Raw genomic sequence first — 13,638 nt, forward strand, 5'->3', positions numbered from 1 at the left:
GTTTTTCTATGTTTTGATCTAGCATGATGCCATAATCTTCTCTTACTATAGTTTTCTATTCTAATCTATGTTAGATATGTTCCTAAGTAGTTTTCTATATATGATCTACTATTTTCTATCCTTTAGAATGAATCTCCATTCATTCTAGCCTTTCCGTGAAGATCCACAGTTTAGGCCAAATAGATGATTTATTGGAATTCTATTCCAATGGTCTTTTTAAAAGGTTAGATCATCATAGATAGTCTTAGTATGTTGTTTTAGAATTTTCCTGTTAATTACGGAGTGTTCAGATGTGTTTCGAAGAGTTTCCGACCAAAGTTGGGAGTTACTGTTTGTACACAATATGCTTGGTCGATCTTGCTAGGTCGATGTCGTCAACCAAGGGACAATCGACCAAGGGTGCTGCTGACAGCAACTTTCCTCTACGAAGTTGGATACAAGGTGAATACATTCACTCACAATTGACAATTTTCATTATGTGCTTTGTTAAATTTTGTTTACTTATGATAAGCTATTGTTTAGTGTTCTTTTATATATTGTTTCAATTCTGTAATTATAGTAGGGTATTCATAATGTGATTTACATACTGAAATTGATTATGAATGATGTAATCGTGAGATGGACTGTGTTGTGATATTCATGGAATCATGATGTGATGTGATTGCCTAGGTTGTGGTTGTGGAATGAAAATGCCCTTTTGTCGTTTTTGTCTTTGGACACCAGTGGAGGTGGTATGAGACGCTTCCTATAGTGCCCCTTGGTGCATTCCCTGACTACTGGTTGATATACCTAGGATTGGTTTAGAAGTGCTTGACTAAGGAAAAGCCTATCATATCTAACCATATCGGTAGGGGAATTGAGACCAAGTGACCCGTGGTAGCAATGGGAATTTGTGGGCGCTCAAGACCGATAACTAACCCATGAGAGGACATGAATTATATTGTGGGGGTCATTCATTGGTAGGGTTGCACGTAGTAGACTTGGGCTCGTGGGTGCTTGATATTGCGGGAAGCATGAGAGGACACGAGAGCTTCCCGTTTATTATGTGTGGATGGCCAATAGGGTTAAGAGTCTACGTGGCCGGGAAGGAGACGGAGACTCTAGCGGGAAAGGTATTGGAAATGATCGCAGGAAGTGAGGAATGGACGTAACTAACCCTAAGGTAAATGTGACTCAGTAGATGACTTGCATTTGGCTAAGTTTAACCCTGGAACACACCAATACTCATACCAATGGTGGCGAGAGATAGTGTTGACTTTAACCCCAGCCATGAAATGTCCGAGAAGGATGCCTTGAACCAATTACCGCAGAGAACCCAAAAGACCGGGAAGGTTGAGGGAAGGGTGATCTGAGACCTACCTAGAGGAGTATGGTGATTTATCTTAATGTGTGTCTGCAAATAGATGAGCTTACCCTTCGGGGGATATGATTTTTAGATGCTTTTACAGGTATGGAAGAGAACCCGTGTTCCGATACGGAGGACACCTCCCTATATGGTTCAGCTACGAAAGTCATTTGAAAAGGTTATGACTAGTAGTGCAACCAGTACACAGGTTTGGACCACACTAATGGCTCCTATTGCTGGTAACAGACATCAAATATTTAAAATGGACCAACCACGGTTTGGTTTGACCAACACCCAATCTAATGAACCAATCAAGTACAATTGATGGATGCTTCGACCATAACGGACTAATACGGAGATCAGTTATCAAGAACGATCAGAATTCTAATCACAACAAACTACCGAACAGATAAGGTCAAGTGATTCCCCAGATAAGATGAGTCCGGAACAAACTCATTAGCAAGAGTCCGAGCAGGACTCAATCACTAAAGGGCAGGTAAACTTCTTAGAATCTATGTAAACAAATCCGAGGACAAGAAGCAGGTAAGGAAAGCCATTCCTGAATTCAGAGAGCTTGCCGTTTATTTCTCCTTATTGATCTCTTGCTAACTTGCTCGTCAGAGATGGATCTCGATCAACACGGTCGAGTTCGTTTGTGCAAGCCAGCGAATCTTGGTGGACGAGGAGGATTTTTGCAGCAACATGTAGCAACCCGACTTGATCAATTGTTAAAATGCTAGACTTAATGGCAAAATAGTAATTGGAATCGCATCATAGGGTTAATCATGAATTTATTACCAAGATGATGGTTTCATTTGCTTAGGGTTGTAGTATTGCTTTATGGTAAAAGGTTAGAGTTAGTGTCATGCTCTAGTTCAGGGTCAAGGCCCGGGCCCAGCCCTTTAAAATGAATCAGGATCTGAACAATTAAGGTTGACCCAATCACCCAACCCAGTTAGGGACAACCATGGTAGATCAAGGTCGGTTTAAGGTATTCAACATCAAGGCTAAGGTCGGGGTTTTGAAAACCTAGTTAACTGGAACCCATTGCAAATTTAGATGTAATTATTTTTCGAGTAGAACTTGGGTGAATGCTTTTTGAATTACAAGCCAACGATACAGTAGGATACTAGGATGGTAAACCAAAAGGACAAGATAGAAGACATTTATTTGCAAAGGTACATTAAATGTAAATTAAGGTGCAAGTTAAGCCTTGATGGCTCGAAACTAGTGTGAGCCTAAACATGATTTGGATAAAAATTAAGTGTTTGACAGAAATTTGTTAATCGACCCTATCACCTAGTTTTTTTATTTATTTTTTGTTGAGAAAAAAATAAGACAATAATGTGAAATTATAGTTAGAATCAAGATCAAATTTAAGGTTAAGGTTAAACGTTTAGTCTAGCCAAGCAATTCGACTCTATAAATTAGTGTTTGAACAGGGAAATTTAAAATTAGAGTTGTGGTTTTAACAAGCGCGATCCAACCAACTCTGTTACAATCCTCATGTAAAAAGTTCAAAGTTAATGTCTTTGCAAAGGATACAATCATAAAGACTATTGATTTTGGTTATTTCTTTATCAACCAAAAGTGGCCGAAAATTAGTTTTGTCAACTTTAAAAACTATAAAATACATAAGCATCAGATCGCCAAACTTAATGCGATCCTCGCGTTATTCGTAACCTCAATCTTAGAGAGTGAGTGAACCAATTGCCATTAGCTACGGTCCTCCATATACCTGACACATGGCAGAACGATCAAGACCTCTCACGGCTCTCACAACCACGTGTCTGAACCCTACATCCACGTACGCTCAAACGTGGCATGACCCAATACAAACGTAATCAAGATATCACTTGTACCCACTTAGCGACACTTGGCACTCCTTGATTAACCACAAATGCCATGTAATACCCGGGTGGAGCAACCTTAGCGTTAATCGGAGCCGTACACGATATTCTATACCGCCCTCCACCGACCGATTCCGGCACCGCGGGTGTCACTGTTAACTTGACCAATCGTTGACCTTGTGAGAACGAATGTGTGGCGAAGGGAGCGCTTCCGAGATTCAACTCCATCTTTTCCACAACTGTCAATGGAACGGATACCACCACATCGAAACCCTCACCATAACGAATCTTCTCCGGAACTCCTTCGATTACCGGTCGGAGATTCGCACGGTCCGCCGACAAATATTCCGGCGAGAAAGCTTCAATTCTTAATTCCGTCGGGAATTCAGCGTCAAACTTGTAGAAGTAATGGGGGTTACTTCCGGCGAGTAGCACTCTTCCGTCCGGTAACAGATTCGCCGTCGAATGATACATTCTTGGAACTGAACCAGGGTTTAATGTCATGAACCGTAATCCGACAGGTTGGTCCGGCCGGTACAAGAGTGGATATAAACACGGGTTCGATGCCATCTCAAAGCCTTGTGTTCCTGCCTGAGCACCGTTGATGATCAACACTTCACCGGTTGGTAACATGACCATGTCGCCCATAATCCGACCAAAGGCCATGTCTTCCATTTCCCAATTGGGTTCAGGATCTGTTGCTACGATACGCCCGCAGCTACCGTGCGCTGGGGTGCCTGTGCTCCTTAGCATGAAAGCACCGAACTGGGCTCCACCACAGACTACAATCTCGGCAGTGGAGTAGTCACCTTGGAGTGCAAGCATCACCGATGATCCACCCGAAGGATAATTGCGGGGCCCACCATCCAACGGTGGATAATCGCGTACGACGGCGTTTATTGCGTAATCGTACTCTATGGCCTTGTTGTTTGCAAAGATGAAGAGGTGACCGTTGGGAAGGAGGTGGACGTAAGGGTAGAGATTGTCCATCTGCTTGTCTTCCACGTCAGCAAGAAACGGTAACTCTACAGTTCCTTCGCGTTTAGGAGGATAGAATTCTATGTTATTGGCGGCTCGACCGCCGATGATGATAATTGAACCCTCAGGAAGAATTTGGTTCGTCGCATACCACCGGCCCGTGTTAAGCTCGACGTCTTCAAGCTCTTCCCAGTCACAGAAGTGGTCGGCTCGGCACGGAACGAACTTCCGAATCTTCTTTAAACCGTCTAAATCACCACCGGTTTGCAAGAGTGTGCCATCGGGGAGGAATTGACCGGAAGAACACCAAGTGTCGGTGAGGATCATCAACGGTCGGATTTGGTTGGTGGAAGGATCGAAGAGCACAGAATGAGCATAACAGTCGCGTTGAAGGACTCGATCGTTGGGGTCGAACCGGCAATGGCCCTTACGCAACATTCTCCGGGATGGACCGATGTTGGTCCGGTCGAGGAGGATTACGGTGCCGTAGTGAGTGACGGCTGTGTGCATGGAAGAGATGCCGGCGTTGGAGACGAGAAGCTCCCACGTGCCGGGGAGGTCTGCACGAGTGATGGTTACATGTAAATAAAAATGTAACGAAGCGATGAAGAGAGAGACGAGTCGTGTTGTGCTTGAAGAAGAAGAAGTAGAAGCCATTAGAGTCAGAACTGAACTCAGAGAAGATTGAGAGAGAAGAGATCACATAAGAGACTAGTGGAAGTCAGTGGGGCGGCATCAGTGTGGGGAATCGTATTACAGAAGGTAACGAAGAATAATCAAGGAGTTTCCATAAGAATTTTGAAAAAAAAAAAAAAAGTTTATGTGAAAATGAAGGGCAATAAAAAATTATCCGAAAAAGGGCAAAAAAAGCCAATAATGGGAGAGTGAAAGGGAAGCGTTAGGTTTACCCAAAAAAAAAAACAGAAAAAGACAAGCGTTAGGATAATGGGTCCCACTAGGATGACAAAGCTGACATAAAACCAACCATTTATCAGTGAGAACGGCGATGTTGATGAGCTTTTCATCACGCCTTCGGGCCCACAACGAGTGCACGACAACCGACTGTGGGCCCTAGGCAAAAGTGTATCTTTATGGTTTTTTATTTTTTAAGAAATGAATATTACTTATGGAAATAAATGGAAGGTCAGGATTTAGTCGGTAACGAAGGCAGTGTTTGGAGTGAAGGTGGTGAGGTGAGGAATAAGGACCACAGGTCCGCAGCCGAGTCTGGTCCCACAGTTGTCACTTAAGTGGGGCCCACCACGTGGGATGATGAGATGGAACCTGAAACAATTGGAGATAGTGACAACATGGAAGTGTGGATTATTGTCACCAACAGTTTTAGAACCTTCCCAAGATAATCAAAGCTGTGGAAAAATATTCAAAATTTAAAAAAAGAAATTTCAAAATAATTATTTATTGGAAATGTGATGATTGAACGGCTACGTAAATTGTTTGGCTAAATGCTCATAGAATCTCTACTATTAAATTTGATAAGATTCAATTACATTTTTTTATGCCTTATTGATATTTATCACATGAAAATATATACTTGAAATCATTAAGGTGGAAGGTTATTAATTTTTTTTTTTTTAAATCAGGGTGGACCTTTTTTTTATTCAAATGGTGGCTTCTTTGAGCATGCATTTATCATTCTCTAGTAGCACGGGAACAATGAAGACTATTGATAAGCATGCATTTATCATTATTTACTTGATTTAATTTCTCATATTTAGTTAATTAAGAGAGAGCTAATTGAGTAATGTTGAGATCCAACTTAATTAATGCAAGGAGAGCACTAATTTCACACCCCACCAGCCTGTTTAAGTTATCCGCCGACAACCCGTGGGTGTGAACCATTACAGGATCAACGGTTTTACCCATCAATAATAATAAACACAAGTATAGACAATCAATAGCAATAATAAGTGCAATTATATATCAAAAGGTTACAGGAGTCCAAATACTCCGATAAAATCAATGAACAAAACAAAGGAAAGAAAATCAAGAGTCAAAGTAAAATCGAATTCAGCGGAAGCAAAAAGAATAAACTAAATAATTTTCTTTTTAGTTTCTTTTTCTTGATTTAAATAATATTTCTTATGAATAACAATGAAGGGGGGGGGTCCTCCAGTCTTCATCTATACGCTCCTCAAATATCCTGGCAATCTGGCTTCTTCTGCTATCAATGGGAGCTATAAGCGTACTCCAAGCATCCGCAGGAAACTTCGTATAAGCCATCTTCATCTCCCACTGACAGTGCCAAGCCTTTTTCATAGCTAAAACTGGACCCAAACGGATCCTCTCTAATTTCTGATGCTGTGTCACAATTTGTACAGCTCATATTATAAATGCAATGAAAGGAATGAGTTCTGATGAACTCAGTAAGGAACAAACAATTCTCATATATATGTTGATACAATCCACGAATGCACATAGAAATGATATGGATAGTATGCAGAAATATGAATGCTACTAAGATCTAACTATGCAAGTGATGCGTCCAAAATCTGCTCAGCCCTTAGATCTCCTAAATATGACTTGCAAAACAAAGTGTCAAATGTGGCCCGACCGCTGGTGTCACATCCACCCAGCCGGTACCCTATCTGGCATACCCGGGATGTGATCCACAGCCCCGAAGATCCATAGTTCAGGGACCACATCATCCACATCGACGATAATACAATCATGAACAAATAATAATAATAAACTAACAATGGATAATCATAAAATTCAGAAATGAGATACCAGACATAATCAGAGTGCGGAAGTAAATATCAAATTTGATAAATTAAGAAGGCCATGGGCGGAATCCACTCCTTCAGATAAGTAGGAAAGAGATCAACACTGATAACCTAAACTTACAAGTCATGAAGTAAAAATATAAGTTATTACAATTCTCCAAAGTTTTATTGTCACAAAAGAGGGGGGTGGGTAAATATGTCCTCTTCAAAGGTGAAGACCATGGAGACCCAACATGACTGCTCCCATACTATCTCAGGGCTAACCCTGATACGCCGAAGGATCTGCTTCGGTACCGTCACGGAAGTCTTCATTGTAGCTAGCCTCCGATAGTAGTATGAGGTATCCGGGTCCGCCTCAGGGAGTGTGCCATCAGAGTAATCACCTGTAGAGTAGCCTAACAAAATATTGCAACAGAAAAGGAATGAGTTCCAAAAGAACTCAGCAAGGAAGTTATTCCACGACACATAAGCCACAAGAAAATCATAACATGATGCAGATGATATGAAGCATATAATGCAATACGATTCTATTCTAAGTATGCTGGTCATCTATGGTAGACATGCTTTAAGTCATAGCACCATACTTCTTTAGGTAGTCTCAGTCACTCATCACCGGGGGAAATTGGGTCCTGCATCCCTCTCAGACAAATCCAAGGTTGGGGTTTCGGTCACCACTCTCTCACATCACCATTTGGTATAAGTATTGGCGCATGTCAAGGTGAAGCCTAGCCCAATGCAAGTCATCTACTTTATCATGTCAGTTCTAGATATGTCCATTCCTTCCCTCTCGGGATCCTTTCCGGTATCCTTCACACTAGAGTCACGGATATTACCCACCGGACTCATCAACCCTATTGGTCATCCACAAATGGTAGACAAGAAGCTCTCATGTCCCTCTCACGGATCATTTCACCGGTCTTGAGTGCCCGTGAGCCCAAGTCTAGCCATTTGCAACCCTACCAATAAATGGTCCCTTTCGGGTAACCGTAATGCAATTTATGTCCTCTCACGGAGTGGATACTGGTCTTGAGCGCCCACAATTCCACACTACTACCACGGGTTGTTCGGTCTCAATGCCCTTCCGAATCGGGTCTGATATGATAGGGACATCCTAGCCATACATCTAGACAAGTCCTATGTATGTCATCCAATAACCCGGGAAAGCGTTGATGGACACCTTCGGAGAACATCCCATACTATTCCCTCCGATGTCCAAGGATAGAAGCACCAGTAGGGTACTCCTCAATCCCAAGTTATACTTAAGCAATCAGATGCCCAAGTCCATCATATCAATTCATAAAATACAACCATCATAGTAAACATTTGATTCATGACATTGACATAGTTCATCATATATTGAAATTGATAAATATGATAAGACATTGAGATAAAATTAATGTAAACACAAAGCTACTGTTGAAAGACATATGTAGCAAGTCTAACATCATAAGAATATGAAATAGAAACCATGTTCACCAGGTTAGGAATACCAAGTCAAAATTTCATGTCCTAGGTAATCATACCGCTAACTACCCTTACCTTGAATTGGAGAAGAGAATGGACCAAGATCACAAGCAAGTGGCCCAAATAGTCTTAAAACCCTAAACAATCATATATGAAAGGTTAGAGAAGAATTTAGAACAATCGGAGATCAAACGAATCAGAACTAGGCAAAAGTTGCTGACAGCAACTCTGTTGGTCGATACATTTGGTCGATAGTATCGACCAACAAGCATCGACCAAAAAGATTTCGGACAGCAAGCTGGCTTTTTGAGAAGTTCTTGAGAGGCTCTCCCACGTTCCCAGATGTTGAAAACGCTAGAATAGGGCTCCAGTCTTGAGGAATAAATAATTAAAAAAGAATATTCCAGAGAATCTTTAAACCTGGGTTCAGCAAACCTGTTGGTCAATACATTTGGTCGATAGTATCGACCAATACATGTTTCTGCAGAATTTTACAGAATAGTTCAGCAACTTTAGGTGTGGACTTGGAGGGCTATACAAGGTCAAATTGCATGGGGTTTTCTCCTACAGTTCACTCAAGAGGTCTAGTTTTAGGGAGTACCTTCGGATTATGCACAGAAGTCCGTTTGATATCTCAACTGTCTCACTCTTCATCAGTGTGCAGATTCTAACTTAACACTGATAATGTGCTCAAGGAAGGAGCAGCATCATCAATGTCCATGTACTGGAGTTCCGACACCACGTCCTCAACCAGCAGGGCCCACAAGTCCCTCCTACCACCACTTCGGGTCTTCGGACCTACGAACACAACAATGACCGGGTCTGGTCAAGGTTAGGTAAAAGCTGGATTTTACAGCTGGGGTCGGGAGTCCACCTCCGAAGGCTAAGTCAGTTGATTAATTAATCATAAACGGCTCTGCTAGAAGCATAAAGCTAAGGAATGAATAACTAGGATACGATTTAGATCATAAGCATCTGAGTATTTACGTCCAAATGTGTGTGTATGGATCTCCCTTTACCTTGTAGGTAGGTGATGTTTATATAAAGTGTACCTTCGAATCTTCTTCGTTGGATGTATTTGAGCCTTCTTCGGATAGTCGCTGGATCCTAACAGTTAGATCCGTTAAGCGATAGACTTCTACTAGTTTGAACTAGTAGAGGACTCCTAGGATAACCTCACGGTTGTTTGATGGTTATCCCTTCAATAGTGATAACTCACAGCTGCCAAGTTGTGTCTGCCATCATTAGGGTAATTAACCTAATCCATAAGTCGGATTAGGGCGTGCTTGTGGCTGATTTAGTTTTCTTCCTCAGCAAGCTATCTCTTGGACCCGGCTTGCTCATAAGCGAGTCGATTCTTTTTATCCCGACCGGAGTCAAAGGTCAAACCAAGCATGAACCAGGTTCGATCATATTTTCTCCACATCACGAGCCCCCCAGATCAAGCGTTTGGTCAATCCCGAGGACTTGGTTTTTAACTGGGTTCTTTGTCAAGCAATGGTCTTTGCATAACCCACTAAATGTCATCTCACATTTAATGCGGTGGTCACTTTTTCCTCGAGCGTTGTGAGGGCAATGCCACGCATCCTTTTTGGGGCCAGCCTCACGTGGCTCCTCTCTTCTCTTATTAACAAAATTGGACAAATGTCCCTGAGATATTAATCTCTCAATATTTGCCTTCAAATGACGACAATCATTGGTATAATGACCGTAATCCTTGTGGAAACGACAATATTTTTCTCGATCCTGTTGCTCTCCAGATTTTAAAGGAAGCTTTGGAGGCCACTTCAAGATATTTTGCTTTTTAATGATATTTAAAATATCAGCCCGATGAGTATTTAATGGAGTATACTCACTTTTATCGGGAGATCTCTTCCGCCATGCTTGAGGCTTTCCAACTTGATCACAAACATTCTGGCCTTGGCTTCGCTTGTTCTCAGGAGCCTTTTGTTCTTTGGTGGAGGCTTTATTGTTCCCTTGGCGTGCATCTAAGATTTCCGTGACTTCCACCTGCTTTTGGCATCTCTGTACCAACTCAGCATAAGTTGTAGGCATATCTTGAAGTAATAACTCTAAGAGTCTTCGGTTAGTGAGTCTAGTGAACAAAGCAGTTTTAGCTACTTGCTCATCTAGATTCTCTATCTCCATTGTAACTCTATTGAATCTTTTCATATATTCTTAGATCGATTCGCTCTTCCCTTGTCTTATAGTAAACAAGGTTTCCTCCGCCCTATGAATTTGCGTGCCAACTCATCGAAGTTTACGATCCTTCCTAATGGGAGGTTCGAAAACCATTTCTGTGCTGCTCCGGTTAAAGATGAACCAAAAACCCTGCAGAGAATTTCATTAGAATTACCTGCAACTGCCATAGTCTGCTGATAATAACCGATGTGGGCCGTAGGATCTCCAGAGCCGTCGAATGTTGAAAAAGTTGGCAAACGGAAATTGTGAGGAAACTAGTATCCCACAATTGGCTCGGCAAATGGAGTCTTTCGAATAACTGAATAGATATCATCAGTTATCCTTCCTCTAGCCAATTGTCCCAGCTTCGATTAATATTGGCCAATTCCTGACCAATATGTGTTGAATGATCTTCTGCAATATGATCACGACCTTGAACAAAACGATCATCACGAACTACTCGATCATCACGAACATCCCGCTCATCACGAACAGCTCGTTTAACAGTTGGCGAGTGAGTTCTCACTCATGTAATCAACCTCGTATTCAAATCGGTTGTACTACCTTGCGGTCTGTCAAACCGATCGTCCCGCCTAGGTAGATCGTCGATTCTCCTAGGAACTCGGTCACCTTCATGAAAGTTCTGACCGATATTATGATCTTCAATCAACCTCTGATCCCGTGGCAATACTTGCCTCCCTGCATAGCGATGATCAGGTTCTTGTGGTAATACCACTCGTCTGGTTAGCACACGGAGTGCTTGACTTACTTCCAAAAGTTGGACTTTCAATTAATCCAATTGATTTTGGAGTGTCTCTGGAGGATTGTGTCCCCCTTGACCGCCATCTACTTCGAGAGGTGGTAAACTTCCCTGAGGAATATCTGGATTGTTTACTCCAGGGATTTGGACACCATTATCACGTTGTGTAGCGGCTGCTGCTGCGGTTGCTATTGCTGATCTAGTCACCATAGCTTTCTGAATTGATTTCCCACAGACGGTGCCAAATGATGCTTCCAAAATCTGCTCAGCCCTTAGATCTCCTGAAGATGACCTGCAAAACAAAGCGTCAGATGTGGCCTGACCGCCGGGGTCGGGAGTCCACCTTTGAAGGCTAAGTCAGTCGATGAACTTAATCATAAATGGCTATGCTAGAAGCATAGAGCTAAGGAATGAATAACTAGGATATGATTTAGATCATAAGCATCTGAGTGTTTACGTCCAAATGTGTGTGTATGGATCTCCCTTTACCTTGTAGGTAGGTGATGTTTATATAGAGTGTACCTTCGAATCTTCTTCGTTGGATGTATTTGAGCCTTCTTCGGATAGTCGCTGGATCCTAACAGTTAGATCCGTTGAGCGATAGACTTCTACTAGTTTGAACTAGTAGAGGACTCCTAGGATAACCTCACGGTTGTTTGATGGTTATCCCTTCAATAGTGATAAGTGACAGCCGCCAAGTTGTGTCTGCCATCATTAGGGTAATTAACCTAATCCATAAGTCGGATTAGGGCGTGCTTGTAGCTGATTTAGTTTTCTTCCTCAACAAGCTATCTCCTGGACCCGGCTCGCTTGGAAGCGAGTTGATTCTTTTTATCCCGATTGGAGTCAAAGGTCAAACCAAGCATGAACCAGGTTCAATCATATTTTCTCCACATCAGCAAGTCTCTAACAGTTGCCATGCTTTAAGATATACATCAGCCCTCCTCTGGCTAGGTCTAGTCACTCCAATCCGGCAAAGACTGGCTACCTCTGTAGGGATCCTGGTATAAGGGTAAGTCCACACCTAGCTCTCAAACCATGGCTGCGGTTAAGTCAACACTCTTTGTGAAACCCAGCCCTATCCTAACCTTGACCTTACCTTGATCATTTGATGTTTGTAGGTTCGAAGACCCGGAGTGGTGGAAGAAGAGACTTGTGGGCCCTCGTAGTTGAAGATTCGGTGTATGACTCAGAGCCTATGGATATTGACAGTGATGCCCCTTACTTGGATACACTGTTAGTGTTCGGTGAGAAACTACACCTAGAAGAGGGGAAGCTTAGTTGAAGTACTTGATGCACTTCCAATCTTGTTTCGAATGTATTTCTCTAATTTAGACTTGTTGATTGACTTGTAGGAGAAAACCCAACTCAATTTGGATCAGTCTGATCTTCCATTTCCTTATCTAAAGTTGCTATCATGGCTTGGTCGACTGGCTCAGTCGACCAGCCAGTCGACCAACAGATTATTAAATATGAAAATCACAAATTTCTTGATTATTTAAGTCTACTTATTGGGACCTTGTGAATAGAACCCTATTCTAATCATTTGGACTCCAGAGAACGAGGAGTGAGCTTCCCAAAGCCATTTCTTGAAGTTGGTGAAGATTCTTGGTCTTAATCATTGCATTCCACCTCCATTTGCTTCCTCAAGGTATGATTCTCTCTCTCATCCTCTATTCTACTTTACTCTACTCTTTCTTGCTATTGAGACCATGACTAAAGTGCTGCAACCTTGCAAACACTTGGTCATGTGTTTTCCCTTTCATCTCCATTAGTTTCTTTCCATTCTTGCTATGCTATACTACCATTTTGATTATTAGCATTGCATTTCCATGATTCTTTTCATTCAAACTTGTCTTATTGACCTAAACTGATGTGTAGATGTATGCTAGGTCTGATTTATTATTGGTTTATGATTCTAATCTAGTTCTTATCACTTCCATAGCTAATTCCCTATCATTCCTTGCCATTGCAACAAATTCCAATTCAATTCTTGATGTTTAGCATATAGAACATAGGGTTTCAATTTGGGTATTCCTAATCGGACCATTAGATCATGCTAATACTTGTTGTATAGTGTCCTTATATTGTTACAATCATTCCCTCCAAGTTTCGGATCGATCTGAGCCCCGGAAGATTGGTTTCGGTCCAAAATCACTATGCTGTCCGTTACTATTCATCTTGGTCGATTGAGTCAGTCAACCAGCCAGCCGACCAGCTGAGAACAATAACTCTGTAATTGCTTGGTTTTCTCCATTCGAACTCCAATTTGATTGTTTCCTTCTCTAATGCTACTTATATGTTGTCTAGGGTTCA

General features: G+C 41.9%; 1 protein-coding gene across 1 annotated transcript; it reads right to left on the minus strand.

The window, feature by feature from the left end:
- Nucleotides 1-2,739: 2,739 nt before the first annotated feature.
- Nucleotides 2,740-4,902, minus strand: LOC149026256 (aldehyde oxidase GLOX-like). The gene has a single exon (XM_089146501.1). It carries the CDS (start codon nucleotides 4,828-4,830, stop codon nucleotides 3,190-3,192), a length of 1,641 nt encoding a protein of 546 aa, XP_089002627.1. The 5' UTR covers nucleotides 4,831-4,902; the 3' UTR covers nucleotides 2,740-3,189.
- Between the last annotated feature and the right edge of the window lie 8,736 nt (nucleotides 4,903-13,638).

Source organism: Hakea prostrata, chromosome 2 (assembly GCF_041222555.1).
Source record: "Hakea prostrata isolate BN-2017 chromosome 2, UWA_Hpros_2, whole genome shotgun sequence".
Classification (NCBI taxonomy): Eukaryota; Viridiplantae; Streptophyta; class Magnoliopsida; order Proteales; family Proteaceae; genus Hakea; species Hakea prostrata.